The sequence below is a fragment of the Rhinoraja longicauda genome, chromosome 16, assembly GCF_053455715.1.
Source record: "Rhinoraja longicauda isolate Sanriku21f chromosome 16, sRhiLon1.1, whole genome shotgun sequence".
Lineage (NCBI taxonomy): Eukaryota > Metazoa > Chordata > Chondrichthyes > Rajiformes > Arhynchobatidae > Rhinoraja > Rhinoraja longicauda.
The window spans coordinates 39170100-39191216 of NC_135968.1; the positions used below are offsets into that span (position 1 = coordinate 39170100).

At 38.9% G+C, this 21117-nt stretch overlaps 1 protein-coding gene across 2 annotated transcripts in view; it reads left to right on the forward strand.

The window, feature by feature from the left end:
* The window catches only part of ppp2r2d (protein phosphatase 2, regulatory subunit B, delta), a 56567-nt gene that overhangs the window by 20065 nt on the left and 15385 nt on the right, over window positions 1-21117 (forward strand). Inside the window, exons 1-6 of one of the 2 annotated variants that reach the window (XM_078413655.1) lie at window positions 4373-4985; window positions 13616-13713; window positions 14779-14944; window positions 17973-18085; window positions 19264-19441; window positions 20038-20202. In XM_078413655.1, coding sequence (XP_078269781.1) covers window positions 4895-4985; window positions 13616-13713; window positions 14779-14944; window positions 17973-18085; window positions 19264-19441; window positions 20038-20202 — 811 coding nt within the window. In that variant the 5' untranslated portion in view covers window positions 4373-4894. Of the gene's footprint in view, window positions 1-4372; window positions 4986-13615; window positions 13714-14778; window positions 14945-17972; window positions 18086-19263; window positions 19442-20037; window positions 20203-21117 lie in introns of those variants that run through there. The other variant, XM_078413656.1, reaches the window with a different exon arrangement.

A 21117-nucleotide genomic window follows, 5' to 3' on the forward strand; every position in this document is an offset into this window, starting at 1 on the left:
TTTTGCTATACCGCCTGAGAAATTGGATTTCACCTATTTTTGGTAGACACAAAATGCTGGAGTAACTCAGCGGGTCAGGCAGCATCTCGGGAGAGAAGGAATGGGTGACTCTACGGGTCGAGATCCTTAGCTCCACTGCACTGAATTCTCCTCAAGGTATATCTACTTTGAAGAAGTTCTCACCCGCTGAGTTACTCCAGCATTTTGTGTCTACCTTCGATTTAAACCAGCATCTGCAGGTTTTTTTCCTACACATCCAACAGTACAGCGCAGGAACAGGTCCTTGTAGGAAGGTACTGCGGATGCTGGTTTAAATCAAAGATAGGCACAAATGCTGGAGTAACTCAAAGGAACAGGCAGCATCTCTGGAGAGAAGGAATGGGTGACATTTCGGATCGAGACCTTTCTTTCTCGACCCGAAACATCACCCATTCCTCCTCTCCAGAGATGCTGTCTGTCCTGCTGAGTTACTCCAACATTTTGTGTCTATCGCAGGAACAGGTCCTTTGGCCCAGAATGTCTGTGCTGAATATGATGCCAGGTTAGGCTAATCTTTTCTACCTGCAAATGATCCACATCCCTCCATTTCCTGCATATCCATGTGCTTATCTAAAAGACTCATAAATGGCACAATTGTGTCTGCCTCCACCACCACATATGGCAATGTGTTCCAGACACTCACTGCTGTGTAAAATAAAACTGGCCTTGTACTTCTCCTTATGCCCTCTTGTCTTTGACATTTTCACCCTAAGGAAAGGATTCTGACTGTCTTTCCTATCTATGTCTCTCATAATTTTATATATTTCTATCAGATCTCCTCTCAACCTCCATCACCCTAGAGAATACGATCCAGATTTGTTCAACCTCTCCTTATAGCTAATACCATGGAATCTAGGCAGTATTGTGGTAAACCTCTTCTTTGCACCCTCTCCAAAGCTTCCATATCCTTCCTTAAATGGGACGATCAGAACTGCACACTGGACTCTAAATGCGGCCCAACCAAAGTCCTATAAAGCTGCAACATGACTTCTTAACTCGTATACTCAATGCTCTGACTGATGAAAGCAAGCATACCATATACCTGCTTTACCTCTGCATCTACCTTCGTTGGCGTTTTCAGGGAACTATGGATTTGGACCCCAAATCGCTCTGTACATCATTGGTTCTTGCCTTTAATTATATATTTTCCCCTTACATTTGACCTCCTAAAGTGCAACACCTCACACTTGCTCCGAAACATCTGGCATTTCTCCTCCTATTTCTGTACCAGATCAATGCCCACTGTATGACAGCCTTCTTCCCTGTCCACAACTCCACCAATTGTGGTGTAATTTGCAAACTTACTAGCCAACCCATCTACATTTACGTTCAAGGTACCTATATCTAATCACAAACCACAGAGTTGCCAGTAGAGATTCATACAGACATTCACGGGTCACAGACCACAAAGGCTGAATAACACGTTCCATTACAATCATCTGTCTTCTATGAATAGGCCAGTTCTGAATGCAAACAGCCAAGTCACTGTGGATCCCAAGCAAGCTAATCTGGATTAGCCATGAGGATTTTATCAAATGCCGTAATAAAATCCATGTAGACAACGTGCACAGTCCTAACTTCATCAATTACTTTTGTCACCTCATAAAATTCAATCGAGTTTGTAAGACATAACCTGCTTCAGAGAAAGTCAAAGCTGACAGCAAGTGGAAGTTTTTGTGGCACTCAACCAGGTGTTCTATCTCTCTTCTCTACACTGATACATCACTACCTTTGATTCAGCCAACAAGTGGGTGCCATTGGTGAATTTGTGCAATCCCAATTCTTCAAACGACCTCATTGCGGACATGGGACTTTTTCTGTGGAATTGTTGAGAACTATATTTTACATTCTGTATCTTTATCTTTGCTCTAACATTTGTTCTTGAGTTTGACTCGATCGTAGTCATGTATAGTGTTATTTGATTTTATGCTTGATAGATACTATCTAATACACCATGCCATGTGATTCCAAGGCAATTGGATCCACTTATTCCTATAAGATAGTGCAGAGGCCCAAATGAAGCATGATTCAGATAATTGTTTCTTCTTAACCGATTAGTTTCTGTTTGTTATTTTTCTATTCCCATACCTGGCTCTTTGTATTTGAGTGTTTATCTTACTGTTTTCTCAAGTTCCCCATTGATATCCTGTTCAATGTTTGTTCTCAGTTTTTATTCCTTTAAGGCCCACACAACAATTTTACTTCACAATCATCTAGTTTCATTATTGCAGTCCTTTTAAATTCATGCGATACTTGCTTCATCATTCATACAGTTCATTGCATTCCTGGAGTCACAGAGTGACACAATATGGAATCAGACCAACATGGAAGCACACCATTGGTTACAGCCTTCAGCCTGTAAAAGAGCTCTACCAACACTCTATGTCTTCTAATTTCAAGCCATTTTTGTATCCAAAAAGAATCCCATATGATCTAACCTTCTAGACCAACCTACCTTGTTGCTCATGTCAATAGACAATGGACAATAGGTGCAGGAGTAGGCCATTCGGCCCTTCGAGCCAGCACCACCATTCAAAGTGATCATGGCTGTTCATTCTCAATCAGTACCCCGTTCCTGCCTTCTCCCCATACCCCCTGACTCCGTTATCTTTAAGAGCTCTATCTAGCTCTCTCTTGAAAGCATCCAGAGAATTGGCCTCCACTGCCTTCTGAGACAGAGAATTCCACAGATTTCCACAGATTTACAACTCTCTGACTGTCCACGTAGACAACATCTACTGCCCTACCCTCAATCATCTTGATTACCTCTTCAATTAGGTTTACTGCTCATTCATATAATCGGGATCAGCCCAATATGTGGAATAGGCAATATAACATGGTGGCATCATTTGAGTTTAAAAGAAGGTTTATTTTAATTTGTGTGTGAGGTGCCGGAAAATATTAGGGAACTATATATCACTGGATTTGGTGATATTTAATGCCATGGTCATATTTTTGTTAAATCCTAAGGGTGTTTGAATTATTCTTCAGTGATGGTGAAAAAATATATAGTAACAGCTGAGATTTAAAGTTAATTTTCCAAAATAGATATGGTACCTATTAGACTGGAGCCAATCAACTAGAGTGATTTAATATAAACCATGAGGTATCAATACTAGAGAGCCACTAATGTTCTGATGATCACAGTTTATAATTGCCTCTGTTCATTCAGGATGCTCCAAGTAACTAATTTTCTACAAGATTGGGGGTTGGCAACAAAGCTATTGAACCGATTACATTTGTATTTTAATTGAAAAATAGAAAAAACTGAAGCAAGTGTTGAGTAAACACAGCTGCTTCTTCCCAAAATATAGGCAAGTTAACATGTTACGGTGGAATTAAGTTTTGAAGATTATTCTTAAACTGTGGCCCCTTGTTCTGGACTCCCCCAACATTGGGAACATGTTTCCTGCCTCTAATGTGTCCAATCCCCTAATTATCTTATATGTTTCAATAAGATCCCCCCTCATCCTTCTAAATTCCAGTGTATACAAGCCCAATCGCTCCAGCCTTTCAACATACGACAGTCCCGCCATTCCGGGAATTAACCTAGTGAACCTACGCTGCACGCCCTCCATAGCAAGAATATCCTTCCTCAAATTTGGAGACCAAAACTGCACACAGTACTCCAGGGCCCGGTACAACTGTAGAAGGACCTCTTTGCTCCTATACTCAACTCCTCTTGTTACGAAGGCCAACATTCCATTGGCTTTCTTCACTGCCTGCTGTACCTGCATGCTTCCTTTCATTGACTGATGCACTAGGACACCCAGATGATATTCTTGAAGAATAGCAAGAATAGCATATAGTGGAGAAATAGCAGTGCAGGTATTAAACTGTGATAACCTTTCAATCCATGATTAATGGGTCATATTCACTTGTGAGCACAATGTAATGAGTATCTGTTTTATTTATTGACATACCTGTACTATTGAACATGCTTAGATCTAAATTAAAGAGAAAATGCAAGGTACTCCTATAAAAAGACAGTGAATAAACATAATACTACTGACACCAGAAATACTTTGTAGGATTGGGAGAGGAGCCATTACAGATGTGCTTATTATAGCTTAAAATTATAATAAAATTGTTAATTTTATATATGGCATAAATTTTGCAGATTTAAATAGCTCCATTACTAAATATCTTTTAAACAGCAAGATCGTTTGACATGTGTCTGTTCATTTGTAAAATGTACTTGTCAAATCATCGCAGTTGGCTGAGGGATAATTTAATGAACATGTGACTTCAGCAGCTTGAGATTTCCTCAGTGAACATGCTGCAGTATTCAAGGAAGAAATGAAAATGGATAATGCTGAGTTTTATTTGATTGTCTGCTTTATTGATTGTAACAGTCGTTTCCACATTGTCACGCTGCCGATTTGAACTGTAAAAGCAGTGTTGCATTGCAAATCATTAGCTTCTCAGAAGCAACGATTTAAAATGTATTTTAGATTATTAACAGATTGATTTAAACGGTTAGAAATTTACTCGATACTGAATTTTGTGTAACTTCAAAAGAGAATCAAAATAGTATGCTGTGGTGACAGTTGCATTGATTTTGGATTTAAAATTGTTGGCAATGTACTGGACAGCTCTGTTTAGTGTAATGGCCCCTGTCTTAGCAGCATCTTGGGAATAGCGTATGGGGCCTGCACTGTACTGCTGTAAATGCAGAGTCCACCCCTCTCATGCCTGTTCTCCGAGATCTAAAACACTAACCTGCTCTATGCAATGCAGGCATCTAAAAAATCTGTAGCAAAAGAAAATATTATTCGAAGCAAGGGTATTCACCCATTTGGACTGTGGAGATATCAAATGAGAAAGTTAAGGCAGCGTTTGTATACTGCAGAAGATGAAATGCTTTCCTTGCAATTTCTCTCAAGTGTTTAAGACTTCTACCTCTGGTACTAATTCACTGATGTCAACATCATCATTTGATCAAGGTACAGATTTAAACCAAGAATTCCAAACTGTATTCTAACATCTTGATAATTAACAATTTACTGTTAAGATTCTTTTTTGTTAACCTTTCATTCCCATGGGTTCTGCAGTAAGCTGCTTTTCTGCATTCATGTTTTAAAATAGTTGCACCGTAAAAGGAAATTTTGCAGAAAATGGTATTCAACTGGATTTTTTAAGTTAATCTCTGAATGGATTATGCTTAATATTTTTAAGAATTTCAATTATCTTTTGAGTTGCATGGATCTGCCTCTTTATACAATCGTATAAAACTAAAATTGTCCTTCTATTTGTAAGGTTATTAAAAAAAATTGACACCAATTTCTATAAAGTGCATGAAATTTTCTTGTCATTTTTAGATCTATTTTACACAATTGAACAATTTGTGATTTATTAGCCTTTTTTATAACAGCTTTATATCATTAGTTTATAGTAATGTAATACTTTATAGCAAATATTCTTCCATGTGCAATGCCTTGATGAAAGTTTGATAGTTTATTCTGATTGCTGAAAGCAAAGATTTCTCAACTTTATAGTCAGTTGTCCCTATAGTGTTTGTTTCCAGGAGTACATGCCATAAATGGGTTACAATGCTCGTTGGAAATTAAAGCTATATCAACAACAAATGTGTGTAAATAAAATAGTGTGGTCATTCCTATGCAATGTTCATTACTTTAAGTGTTTTGAAATGTATTATTGCTACATTGAAAAATGATTCATGTGGCTTGCATTTATTGGGTTTGTTGAAAGATGTGAACTTTTAAAAAAATGAATGTACCTTGAGCAAAGAAGAATGACAAATCTTTTTTAAGTAATTCCAAAGGACTTTTATTGAACCTTGCATTGAAACTAAAAATAGAACATTAAAAATTAGTGTGTAAAAAGGAGCTGCAGATGCTGGTTTAAACCGAAGATAGACACAAAACTGGAGTAACTCAGCGGGACAGGCAGCATCTCTGGAGAGAAGGATGGGTGACATTTCGGGTCGAGACCCTTCTTCAGACTTAAAATTTAATGACAGATTAAAATGAGTGGGTTTCTACACAACCAAAATTTCTCAATAGTACTTCAAATATGTTTTAAAATTACATGAAGGTAAGGTGCTGAAATAAACATTAGGCTCTACTTAACAGCCGTTTTGAACAAGTTTTCTGATGGTTACATTTCACATTTATAGGGGTTGTTAAATTTCACACTTACAGGGGTTGTTAAATTTCACATTTGTGCTGCTTTTGTCAAAATAGTCACCATCTTTCAGGACATGGACTACTAATATTGTCGCAGAATGCTAAGCACATTCTTCCACAATTATGCTGATGGTGTACCTTGGTGGAGAGGCAAAGGCTGCACATGATTGTTTAATGCCACCTTGACTTGTACTTTCTATTGAAATATTATCAACAAACACTAGCAGTTTTTCGCTGTTCATTGATGCAGCCTGAACAGCTGATCATTTATAGCAATGTCTACTATTTTTGTCAGATATCTAGCATTCTCCAGGATTTTGCTTTTGAGCCAGCATGCAGAAGATCCAATTTACTTAGGTCTGTTATTCTCTAATATCAAACCTGCATATTTTCAATTATTTTGAAATATTTCTGTATTTTGCTTTAAAACTGCCATAGAGGAGAAATCTATGATGCCATTGAATGTCATGGTGAATTGATTAGAATGTCTTGTTGGAGATGGTCATTGACTGGAACTGTTTTTGTTCAGTTTGAGAGATAGAGCATGGAAACAGGCCCTTTGTCCCATCGGGTCCATGCCAACCATCAAACACCCATTTCCACTATTATTCTGTTATTACACTTTTCTCTTTAGCATTTCTCATTGCCCCTACATTAGAGGCAGTTTTACAGATTCCAGTTAATCTGTAAACCTGCATGTCTTTGAGATGTGGGCAGAAGTCTTTGAGATGTGAGGAAACCGGCACGGTCACAGGGAAAATGTGCAAACACCACACAGGCAGGCAGCACCCAAGATCAGGATCAAAACCATGTCTCTGACTCTGCGAGATAGCAGGTCTATCAGCTGCACCACTGTGCTGCCCAAAAGAGTCACAATTTTTGTGGTGAGAATATCACTTGCCTTTTGTCAGCTCGCTTGAATGCTATTCTCTCTTGCTGATTCTTACATGGGCTATTTCATATGCTGAGGCGTTGTAAATGGAATTCAACATTATATAGTCATCAGCAACATCCCACTTCGGACCTTATGAAAGAAGGTTATTACTGATGCAGCTGGTTGGGTCTAGCACTGAGGAACTTCTGCTGCAATGATCTGAGGCTGGAATGATTGATCGCTAACAATCACAACCATCTTCTTTTGTGCATGATGTGACTTCAAATACTGCAATGTTTTCTCTTTGACTCTTATTTATTTTAGTTTTACCAGGACAAGCTCTCACTTGTTAAACGCTATCTTGATGTCAAGGGCAGCCTTTCTCACTTCACCTCTGGAAATCAGCTCTTTGGTTCATTTTTGGTTTGAGGCTGTGGTTAGTGTCAGGAGTTGTGCTGCCCAGGCAAACCCTAAGTTATTGGTGAGTAATAACTGTCCACTGCAGTTTCCATTACTTTGATTCTCAGATATAGGGCCAAAAGCTGCTCACAATACTCCAAATGCAGAATCACCAGTGCCTTATACAGCCTCAGCATTACAACCCTGTTTTTATATTCTAGTCCTCTTGAAATAAATACCAACATTTGCCTTCCTTACTACCGATTCGACTTGAAGATTACCTTTTTGAGAATCCTGCGCCAGCACTCACAAGTCCCTAAGCACCTCTGATTTCAGAATCATCTCCCCATTTAGAAAATAGACTACACCTTTATTCCTACTACCAAATGCATGACTCCACACTTTGCTACATCAGAATCAGAATTACCTTTATTGTCATCCAAAAAACAAGTCTTTTGGACAGGAATTCGTCACCCACAGTCCAACAGTAAGAGCAATAAAATAAGCAATTACACAACCACAAACCAACACAAAACTAAAAAAAAGAAACATCCATCACAGTGAGTCTCCTCCAGTCACCTCCTCAAGGTGATGGAAGGCCAGAATGTCATTTCTCTTCCCCTGCCGTCTTCTCCCACGGTCAGGCTGTTGAAGTTGCCAGGCCGCGCCAGACGGTGGAAGTTCTGATCGTATTCCATCTGTCACTTCTTTGCCCACTCTCCCAACTAGTCCACGTTCTTCTGCAGAGTCCCTGCTTTCGCTACAATACCTGCTTCTCCACTATCTTTGTATTATTCGCAAACTTGTCCACAAAGTCTTCAATTCCCTCATCCAAATCATTGATATACAACGTGAACAGTAGTGGTCCCAGCATCGACCACTGCGGTGGTCATTCACCGCTCGTCACTGGCAGCCAACTAGATAAAGCCCTCTTTATTCTCACTCTTTGCCTTCTGCCATTCAGTCAACCTTGTATCCATGCTAGTATCTTTCCTCTTATACCATGGGCTCTCATCTTCTTTAGCAGGCTCTCGTTTTTGTGAAAAGGATTAATGTGGTGCAGTTAGTTCTGGAGCAGGTCTTCAATGTTATTTGGACCCAAAGCTTTTGCTGTATCCAGTATTTTCAGTTGCTTCTTGATATCACATGAAGTGAATCGGGCTAGCTGGAGACTGGCTTCTATGATGGTAGAATTCTTGAGGAAGCTGGGATAGATCATGTATTTGACACTTCTGACACTAGATAGTTGTGAAAACTTCAGCTTTTTCTTTAGCATTCACACATGAAGCCCCTCCATTTCAACAATTAATCTGTCCTTGGAGTCTTCTCCTGTGAATTGGCTACACCATTCACTAAGATGTGTTAATGAACTGCAGAACTTCAATCTGTTTTTGTTGTTTAGCACACACATAACCTATACTGTGAAGAAGGGTCTTGACCCGAAACATCACCCATTCCTTCTCTCCAGAGGTGCTGCCTGTCCCGCTGAGTTACTCCTGTTTTCTATGTCTATCTTTTCACTTGGCTGGCAGCTCACTAAGTTCAGCTATGCCTAAAACTGCTCCTGACTTGCTCTTTCACATTTTCATCAAACCATTCCTGATGTTTGTTGATACAGAAGCCAAGAATCTTTTCACAAGTGCTCATAATGATAAACTTTAGGTATGTACAGGGACTAAGGGTGTTCTGTAGTTTGCCTGTTGGTTGGGAGACAGCAGGTTATACATGAGAGGCTAGCTAAGAAAAGCTTTCTCTGAATTCTTTGGGGTCATTGTTTTTCTTGCAATGCAACTGTTGCTTTGGTAAATGAAGAAATAAAAGTTCTTTACATTCACATTCACAAAGATCATTCAAAAAGATCGGAATGAACATCGGTGAGCTCTGCTTCCATTGGTTTGAATCTGGTTCTCTTAACCTGTCATGTTTTAGGCCCTATCATTGTACATTAGGCTCAATGTGCCCTTTGAAATGTGATAAATGATCTCTCGCATATCCAACGATTTAATATCAAAACCTCATCCATTTTAATTTGGGATTCCATTAACTGTTAAATCCCCTGATCTGAATACTGTGCCAAACTTGAATCATCTCAAAATGGAAGAAGACGTGGCTATCCTAATCTCAATGTTAATTAAACTAAAGAATTGGTTAACTGCTTTAGGTATCCTAAAACTGAGTTTTGGAGTTTCTAATAAATGTGCAAATATTAATTACAAGATCAAAAAAGGACCATTTAGCATTTGTGGAAAGAGAAACAAATATTAATTACTTGGCTTGCAAAATCATCCTAAGCTTGAGGACTTATTTGTGGATGGTATTCTACCCTGAGTGTGTATTGTGTACATTTAGTTTTACCGGTTATTACAATCAATAACCTAGTTTTCTTCCAAATTAGTTTTCTACCTAATTAGAGTATTTCTATTATGTTTTAATGGTGTAGCCTAATTATAGATATAATAATTTATTATCAGTATACCCAGTTAGACAATAGACAATAGGTGCAGGAGTAGGCCATTCAGCCCTTCGAGCCAGCACCGCCATTCAATGCGATCATGGCTGATCACTATCAATCAGTACCCCGTTCCTGCCTTCTCCCCATACCCCCTCACTCCGCTATCCTTAAGAGCTCTATCCAGCTCTCTCTTGAAAGCATCCAACGAACTGGCCTCCACTGCCTTCTGAGGCAGAGAATTCCACACCTTCACCACCCTCTGACTGAAAAAGTTCTTCCTCATCTCCGTTCTAAATGGCCTACCCCTTATTCTCAAACTGTGGCCCCTTGTTCTGGACTCCCCCAACATTGGGAACATGTTATCTGCCTCTAATGTGTCCAATCCCCTAATTATCTTATATGTTTCAATAAGATCCCCCCTCATCCTTCTAAATTCCAGTGTATACAAGCCCAATCGCTCCAGCCTTTCAACATACGACAGTCCCGCCATTCCGGGAATTAATCTAGTGAACCTACGCTGCACGCCCTCCATAGCAAGAATATCCTTCCTCAAATTTGGAGACCAAAACTGCACACAGTACTCCAGGTGCGGTCTCACCAGGGCCCGGTACAACTGTAGAAGGACCTCTTTGCTCCTATACTCAACTCCTCTTGTTACGAAGGCCAACATTCCATTGGCTTTCTTCACTGCCTGCTGAACCTGCATGCTTCCTTTCATTGACTGATGCACTAGGACACCCAGATCTCGTTGAACTCCCCCTCCTCCTAACTTGACACCATTCAGATAATAATCTGCCTTTCTATTCTTACTTCCAAAGTGAATAACCTCACACTTATCTACATTAAACTGCATCTGCCATGTATCCGCCCACTCACACAACCTGTCCAGGTCACCCTGCAGCCTTATTGCATCTTCCTCACAATTCACACTACCCCCCAACTTAGTATCATCTGCAAATTTGCTAATGGTACTTTTAATCCCTTCGTCTAAGTCATTAATGTATATCGTAAATAGCTGGGGTCCCAGCACCGAACCTTGCGGTACCCCACTGGTCACTGCCTGCCATTCCGAAAGGGACCCATTTATCCCCACTCTTTGCTTTCTGTCTGTTAACCAATTTTCTATCCATGTCAGTACCCTACCCCCAATACCATGTGCCCTAATTTTGCCCACTAATCTCCTATGTGGGACCTTGTCGAAGGCTTTCTGAAAGTCGAGGTACACCACATCCACTGACTCTCCCTTGTCAATTTTCCTAGTTACATCCTCAAAAAATTCCAGTAGATTTGTTAGAAACTTTAAAAAATCTGATATTGCTTTAAAATTAACTTTTTTCCTGAAAAGCCTCAATCTGTTATATTTTTTGTTTAGTTATTTTATGAATCCAGACTTTTCAAGGCCTGAAGTATTGATAGTATATTTAGCCTTTTCTACTTTCTGCTTGCTCAATGACAATTGCGATTCTGAAGCATAAATGCTTCGCTCATTTTTTCCTCTAATTATATAGTATTACAAGAAGAGTTGGGAGAATTACCAGAAGTTTAGGAATAGGATTGTCTTTGAGAAAACATCATTCACATACAGCAGCATATGACTAATGAAGTGAAATTCTAAGTTTAGTCATTGAAGACTTGGGTGCCATGAAATGGTTTCACTATTTGATTCAATTCCTAGACAAATTTAATAATATTCAGAATTGGATAAATGAGTTGGGTGAGAGGTGGTGTGGCACTGCTGCTGCTGCTGCTGCTGCTGGTATAGTGGGACATGTTGTGGTTCAATAAAATAAGTTTTTTAATTCTTCACTCCACTTTCTTTAATCTCCAAGAACCTAATACCTTCTGAAATTTAAAATTATGAAAGATTGCAAGAAATAAAATGTATTTTTAGTTTGAGCCAACAGATTTAAGTCAGCAATTTGTACATCTATTGAAATACTTTGTGAATAAATGAAATGAATAATTCAATTGAGTCCAGAAGTAATTCAACACGATATGGAACCTATTTCAAGATTTCCCATTAAATGTGATTCATTTCCTCTTTGTTTGTGAACAGCTATTTAGTTTTGAATTGTGATATAAAGGACTGGTAATCCTGGATTACCAGTCCTATCCAGTTCTGGGACAAGATACAGAGGCACCGCCTGTCATCACCTTTGACGACTACGAACTCGATGCCGTCCATCAGTTCACGTTCGTCGGCTCCACCATCACCGACAACCTCTCCTTGGACACAGAGATTGACGAGAAGATCGGGAAGGCAGCTACAACTCTCGCTCGCCTCACAACTCAATTGTGGACCAATCCAATGCTGACAGTGAATACAAAGATAACAGTCTACAGCGCCTGTGTCAACAGCACACTGCTGTATGGCAGTGAGACATGGACTACAGATGCCAGACTGGAGGGAAGACTCAACACCTTCCACCTTAGAAGCATTCGCCGTATCCTGGGTATATCCTGGCAAGACAGAGTGTCCAACGCCGAGATTCTGTCTGGCGCTGGCCTTCTGAGTATGTACACTCTACTCAGGCAACGCAGGCTGCGGTGGCTGGGCCATGTCCACCGCATGGAGGATAGCCGTATTCCAAAAGACATCCTCTATGGAGAGCTGACATCTGGGAGGAGAACCATCGGCCGCCCCCAACTACGCTACAAGGATATCTGCAAGAGAGATTTGAAGGCGTTCGACATCGATGTGGAGTCCTGGGAGTGCCTTGCAGCTGAACGTAAAAGGTGGAGAGGTACCCTGAACCAACATCTCAAAACAGGGGAAGAGAAACTGATGAACGCAGCAGCAGACAAGCGGGCACGCAGAAAGGAGCACAGCAACTTCAACAGACTAGAGACCACACACAAATGTGACCTTTGCGACAGAGACTGCCACTCCCGCATTGGTCTATTCAGCCACAAGCGACGCTGCTCTAGCCGAGATGTGGAGCAAGCAGTCAACTAGGATGCATCACCCATGGTCAGCCATGAGAAGAAAAAGAAGAATCCTGGATTAGAAAATTTACATTGGAGAGGCAAACTGCTACGTTATGTCAGGTGCTACTAACAGGCATCCATTTGTAAATGATGGGATATGCGGAACTGGGTGGTTCATTTGGCGACTCACCATGTTCCTTTGAAGCACTCAGGTGCTTGTTTCTCGTAAATCTTCTGTTTTGGTATCCATCTCTATCATTAGCTATAAGAAAATAACTGCAGATGCTAGTACAAATCGATTTATTCACAAAATGCTGGAGTAACTCAGCAGGTCAGGCAGCATCTCGGGAGAGAAGGAATGGGTGACGTTTCGGGTCGAGACCCTTCTTCAGACTGGCGATAAAGGCGGAAGACCTGCTGAGTTACTCCAGCATTTTGTGAATAAATCTATCATTAGCTATTTGTATTGGACTAATTTTTATACTTTTAACACTAGGATGGTCCAGAATCGACCCGATGCAGTCACTATTATAATAAAGGGGAAATATAACAGTCAGAGCAAGGGCCTAAATCAGCAATGAGATCACGTAACCTATATTGGGAAACTTTGCAGTATAAATATTGACTAGGTCATCAGATGAAATGTCTTTGGTGGAACATAATTACTTGTATTAGAATCTAATCATTTTATATATTTATTTCACAGTCGCAAAAATAATCTTTCAGACTGATGTCGATATTTTCGGTACTGAGTGTTGTTAAATTCTTTTTCAGCGGATATAATTTCAACTGTTGAATTCAACTATTCTGGAGATCTACTGGCGACTGGCGATAAAGGCGGAAGAGTTGTTATATTTCAACGGGAGCAAGAGGTTGGTAAATATGTTGTGTAATAGAGATGGTTTTTTTATAGACTGGTTTAAAATCCATCTGGGAAGAGAAAACGTTTGTGTTGCATTGGTACCTTGATTTATGACATTTGAGTGCTGGATATCAGTTTACTCTTCATAATTGTTACCACTCAGCAGTATAATATTTGACTGTATTACCTACCGGCACCTATTTTGATTAGTTTGCATATCCGATTTTGACCCGAAACGTCACCCATTCCTTCTCTCTAGAGATGTTGCCTGGTCCGCTGAGTTATTCCAGCATTTCGTGTCTACCTTTCCTTTAAATTTCCTCATTGAGTAAACCTTTTCATGTAGGTTGATTTATTTCTCATTAACTTGCATTTTATGGTCAATGATGAAACAATGCTCTTTGATTTTGATGAAATCTGCCCAGAAAGATCTTGCCATTTGAGTGGCATAGACTTCAAATTAGATCATCAATGATTCAATTGTCTAAGGAATCAGTCCCTTTTGGACTGATATCAACAATGATATCAACCTGGCCCAGAGACCAAGCACCTTGAAGAATTAATTCACAGTCAGATACCCAGAGGCTGGAAGTTAGAATTTATTACACATATTTTCAGAATTTTGCAGAATGCAATATAAAGATTGGAACACTCATTTGAGGTAAAGATAGAAGCAAAAGTATTATTTAGCAATTTTTTAAATATATATATATTTTTTAAACTACTATTACTATTGTAGTATATAGCATAACAATTCAGAATATTTTATATTAAGCACACTTCATAAATGCATGACAATTTTGTCAGTTCAGTAATTTCTGAAGATTAAGTTGGTAAAGTAAAAAACGGCGCACTCAGTGGAGGAGAAACTTCTATGGTTTGTATTTAACCCCTAAGTGGATTTTTTAAGTTGTTTCAATTTTTCAAAGATACGTTGATGGTTTTGAATAATGGGTATCAAGAATAATGTATACAGAGATTTCTACCATTAATAATATTGTGCTGTTGTAGATGTGTTAAGCATGTAAATACAAGTTTAATACATTAAGTTACAGCATAATTTCCTGTTTTGCAGAGTAAAAGCAGACCCCACCAGAGAGGCGAATACAATGTTTACAGTACATTTCAGAGTCATGAACCAGAATTTGATTATTTGAAAAGTCTAGAAATTGAGGAAAAAATTAATAAAATCAGATGGTTACCCCAACAGAATGCTGCTCATTTATTACTGTCTACAAATGGTGAGTTCAAACTTTCATTATCTACTATCTTTATATTGGTTTTTTTTTATCAATTCACGTTTTAGATGTTGTGAACAGTATCATTGAGAGTTGCATGCTAAATTAATTCAGTCAGTCTCGTCTCGGAGTACTAATAGTATTGTGCATTTAAAATACCAACTTGACTGGGCAAAATCCTGAGTTTCTTGTACCTAAGAAGTTTTGGGTGCCGCACTAAATCTTATAGTGAAGAAGTTTTTAATTAGATCCTGGGAACCCATAGATACAGGCAGATAAAGCTGGGCAGCAATTTCTCCTGTTAATTACACTCTGATGTTCATACTAAGAAAATGTGGGTGAATGCCATGTGATAATATGATCCAGCCTCTGTCAATAACCATGTGTAGAATGGTCATTTGGACAAGTCATTAATTTTTGGAATTCTACTCCGAACAAGATTTGATATTCTAAACATTTAGTTTCGTTACACTTATTTTGTTTTGCGTTATTGAAAATCACTTTTCTTCCTGCTCAGAGTAAAACATTAATCTTTTTCAGATCACTTTGCATCACTCCATAAATACGTTTGGGGCTTATAGGTTTGAATTCTGACCTGACTTCTACATTGGGTGCACGGGCTGATGTCACTCCCTGTGCAACAATCCTTTTGGAGAATTTGGGTAAAGTTGGACTATTTTATCCTAGGATGACCCATTGTTTAACACCACTAGAAAGAAGTTGTCTTCCTACTGGTGTCTAAGATTGCCAGATGAGCTTTTGATTCCTCAAGACAACTTTACGTCCACACTACAGTGATTTATCTATACATCTCCCTTTCCTCGCCCTAGTTCTTCCCAGACCCAGGGTGGCACAGTGGCAGCAGTACAGTTGTTGCCTCACAGTGCCAGAGACTCTGGTTTGATCCTTGACTACGGGTGCTATCTGTACAGAATTTGTGCATTCTCTCTCAGACCGCATGGGTTTTCTCAGGATGCTACAGTTTCCTCCCACACATCAAAGACAAACAGGTTTGTAGGATAATTGGCTTCGGTGAAATTGTACTTTGTCCCTAGTGTGTAGGATAGTGCTAGTAGTGTATGGGGTGGTCACTGGTCAGGGCGGACTTGGTGGGCTGACAGGCCTATTTCCGCGCTCTATCTCTAAAGTCTAAATGTAAATCTGCTGCATCTAAGTCCCGATCTTCCATTCTGCCCCCATCCATCACCATGCTGATATTGAAATTTGATTACTCTTTCCCTCCCCAATATGGCTTGTACATAGCAATCATTCCAAACCGAGCTTTAAATGGACTTTCAAGCAACATATTTTTAATGTTGAAAATGTGCATTTGGGACACAACTGCAGCAATTTGGAAGTAGGAAGTTTAGTTTAGAGATACAGCGTGGGAACAGGCCCTTTGACCCATCGAGTCCGCACCGACCAGCAATCGATGCACATTAACACTACCCTACACGCACTAGGGACAATTTACACTTATACCAAGCCAATTAACCTACAAACCTGTACGTATTTGGAGTGTGGGAGGAAACTGAAGATCTCGGAGATTTTGTGGATTTTGTGAAATAGTGCTTCGCTAGGAAATCATATGAAATCTGCATATTTTCTTCCTAAATTCTTCTTTTCAAATCTCTACTCACTTGGGTCTATGAGCTAGTTGTTGAGAAATACTAATTTTGCAGTAGATGCACTGGAATATTTAGGTTGATGCTTTTAAAGAATTGAAAGAGCATTTTGTCTATGTACATAGATAAAATAAGAACTTGCATCATTCCATTGTCACGTATGACACCTCTGGGTTTGTTCTCCATACTTTTTTCATGTGTACTTTGACTAAATTTTGACTACATCTAGTTATTTGAATAAGATAGTCACAGGATAAAAAAGCTAAGACTTGCATTTTGAAAATACTTTTTTTTTCAATGCTTTCTTCTTGCGTTTGAGGAAGCAGAAATTATGTAATGCCCTCCAGGCGCTGTAGCCAGTGCAATGTGCTGTTGTCGAGGGCCGTGAGGTCTACCCCTCCACCAGGGGGACGGGGGACAGTGCAGTCGAAAATGACGTGCTGCGCTGTTTGCTGGTCTGCTCCACACACGCAGGCTGCTGATGGACGCAACCCCCAACGATGCATGTTGGCGTAGAACCGGCCGACCCCTGTGCAGAGCAGGTTCCAGGCGACCCACTCTTTGCGGGGCATGTCCGAGCCGGGTGGGGCTGTGGTGTTCGGTGCGACAGTGAATTGAGAAGGTTGCGATGTCTGTTCCCAGCTGGTTCTCCATGCTCCTAGTATGTTGAAACCGGAGCCACAGAGGGTCGCTGCATGATGGGAGAAAGGGCGACGAGATGACAGGCGTTGAGGTCCCAGTTGCTGTGAATCCTGGGCGAGGTGGTGCAAAGGATGTTTGCCGTCCGATGGGGCCTTGCACACCAGCCTATGAGTGAAGAACTCTCTGCGAAGCTTGGCGGGTGCGATACCTGCGAGCACCGGCAGGAGATCCGTCGGAGTAGGGCTTAGGCAGCCGGTGATGATCCGCATGGTGTCGTTGAGGGTGGCGTCTAGCTTGCTGGTATGAGCGCTGCGGCACCATGCTGGGGCGGTGTACTCAGAGGCGCTGTACACGAGTGCAAGAGCACTGGTTCGAAGAGTAGATGTCCTGGCGCCCCATGACAATTCGGCCAAGCAATGCAGGAGGTTATTCCGTGCCGAGACTTTATCACGGAGAGCTTCAAGGTGTTGCTTGTAGGTCAGCTGCCGATCTAGTTTCACCCCGATCAGCTTTGAGATGCTTTGAGATATCCTGAATAACCAAACATGCTTTATATGGAAATGTTTTTGAAGTTTAATGATTGTTAAAATATAGGGAATGTGTTGGCCAAATTATACAGACGGCTACAATCTGATAATTATCATGGCATTTTTAGATTTGAGTGAATGTCTAATAAGAATTTTTCAATTGATTCAAATCTAGATGCTCTTGAAGCAAGTAATTCCAAAGAATATAAACTTTATGGTTTAACTTGTGACTTTCAGATAAAACTATTAAATTGTGGAAGATAAGTGAAAGAGACAAACGAGCAGAAGGCTATAATTTGAAGGAAGAAGATGGAAGATTTAGGGATCCTGTCAGAATTACTACTCTGCGGGTATGAAATGCTAATATGATTGATCTGACTTACGGTCATCAATTTGTGTGGGTATTGGCACATGATCTTGATAGGTGTGCCTGGGTTGTTCAGAGAGATAGTTCCACTTAGTAGGAAGAACTTTTAATTATTTCTGGATTGCATTGTGTTTACCATAATTGAATTGATTCCGTCTGAATTAAACATTTTTTAGTGAGCTGGTTTGTTAATATGTTAATTTAAGATAGCCATTTCAGGGTTGTTCCCATCTTTAGAACTAGACCTAAATGATGAATGTTTAAATATGTCAATCCCATGTGCCAATAGTCTGCTTTGATCAATGAACAATATTACAACTGGTTGAGTACTACATTCAAATTGTGTTTTCCAAAAGGTAATGTTCATGTTTTATGCACTAGTAACTGTTAAGGTGTTCCTTACTTTAACCTGCATTTAATTTGCATAAATTAAATGAAGTTAATATTGAAACTCACTATTGAAATTGGTTCTATTTGAAAATATTCAGTGTGTATTTGGGATATTATTGACACCTACAATTCTGATGCTAATGGGAACATTATACACTTTTTTTCAATCCTTCCTTTCCTTCCCAGACTGTCATTAAATTTTAAAAGTAGGTTAAACAATTTGTATTGTTTTCATTTGGAAATATATCTTGCTGGTTAATGTGAATAGCTCAAATAAAGCTTATGGGATATTAGTCAAGAAAATAAGTCCCTGTGTCCAGTGCATCTGTGTATTATCTCGAATGCTATAACCGGCCACCACTGGGACATGCACTCGGGATTTTATCAAAGTATCTCATTGTTTCATATTTTGTTATATACTTGCCAATTCTATGTGTGAACCAGGTTAACATAGGAATATTTCTTTATTTGACTCTTTACAACAATAAAACTGATTCACTTTTCATAGTCTGAAAATAAATGTTTAGATAAGCTAAAAATATTTGTTTTCAAACAAATCTAACTTGAGATATTATATTCTTCATATTCTAATCAGTCTTTTCGTATGGTATTTTAGAAATATAATTCATAATTTAGTAGTTCAATAGAAAACACAACTCAAGGAACCCCAAATAGCTGGGTTGAGAAAAATCTTGTAAATATTTGGGTACTTAGTGACTGAATAAAAGATAAGATTCTCTTTAAGAAAATGCTTTTATTTTAACTTGCCAGGTACCAGTACTGAAACCTATGGACTTGATGGTAGAAGCAAGTCCCCGAAGAGTATTTGCAAATGCGCACACATATCACATTAACTCAATTTCAGTAAATAGTGACTATGAAACCTACCTTTCAGCAGATGATCTTAGAATTAACTTGTGGCATTTAGAAATTACAGATAGAAGTTTTAGTATCCTTTTTCCAAAATGTTTCCATTCCTGTATATTGTGATGTCTGTTTTGGTGCTGTCTGTATCTATAAAATATTCTTTCACCAAGACCAACACTTTTTTTTTAGCTGAAGGAAATTAGTATTGTTGTGCTCTTTACATTCCTTGTGTTAAGAATTTAAGGATTTGTAAATACTGATACATCTGCTGTTCCAACAGCAGCTTCCATTTGAGTGTTAGCCCTTTTAAATAGACCAGCTTCAGGGCAAATGTGCTTAAAGATCAGATTCCCTTAATGAAAATTATGGATTCTTTTGTACTTTAGAAAACATCTGACCACGTACAATAGTTTATCTAAATTGGTAATTTTATTCTCTTCTTATCTTCCTTACATTTTGTTATAAATTTGAGATAAATTTTTTATTGGAGATAGGTACATCTTTACAGTCATACATTTTTAAATTGATAATATTGTCAATTATTATTATATTTTGTTATAAATTTGGATGGACTTTATTTTTATTGCAAACTATTATTGTACAATTTTAGCATATTAAAATGTACATGCAACTGTTTCCATGTTTAATCATAAAATTGTCCTTAACAAACTGCTAAAGACATTGTAGATATTAAACCTGCCAACATGGAAGAGCTGACAGAAGTTATTACAGCAGCAGAATGTCATCCTCATCAGTGCAATGTATTTGCCTATAGTAGTAGTAAAGGAACAATAAGACTCTGTGATATGCGTGCTGGTGCCCTGTGTGACAAGCATTCAAAATGTAAGTAGACCATATTACTTGGAAGTTGCATATATTGTTACTGTTACTCAGCAACAGTAATTTCTGAATTTATTTTGATTTAATTCTAGCCAAAGTTTTTTTTTACACGAGAAAAGTTTTCATCCAAACGAAACAAATTATTTGAGTTACAATGACTACACCTGACAATTTGCTTCTTCTTAGCAAATGGCTTCAAAGCAGATGGTTCATTGCATGTTGTGCCAATTACGACCAAGTTCTTTTGATTTTACTTCCATGTGGTCAATAAATGAAAGTTTTGAGTTTCTTATTAAAAAAACAATGAATTTACAGATATTAAATGTATATGTTTTTTTTAAGAAAACCTACTAGAAAGAACCCAAAATTTATACCCATAGGGAGAGAGTTAAATATCAAATTCTCATCTGCCCATGGCCTGTCTCTAATTACTAACTTTCTGACTTTTGTAGCCTCCCCTCTCAGTTTTACTCTTTGAATGTAGCTGTCTTGACCCGAAATGTCACCCATTCCTTCTATCCATAGATGCTGCCTGTCCCGCTGAGTTACTGTAGCATTTTGTGTTTATCTTCTGTGGTATTCTTAGTTGGAAATGTGCTATATTTATTTCTCTGGCATATTAGGACTGATATTTTAAAGGATTATTGATAGCACATCCTAATATGTACGTTGCTAAATATTCTAAATATCTAAAGGTCATTAGCCACATCCATCAGATGCCCACAAGTGCATGAACATATATTATTTGTAAAACACAGCCAGTTTATTTCTGATTTGTAATATGCTAATTTTGTGACTATTTTGTGCATGTTTTGTGTTGGGGGTAGGGGTGGAAATGGACAATATACCATTGATCATTCACTATAAGTGATACAACCCCCAGAAGCAACTTGCATGCGACAATGAACAGAGAATTGT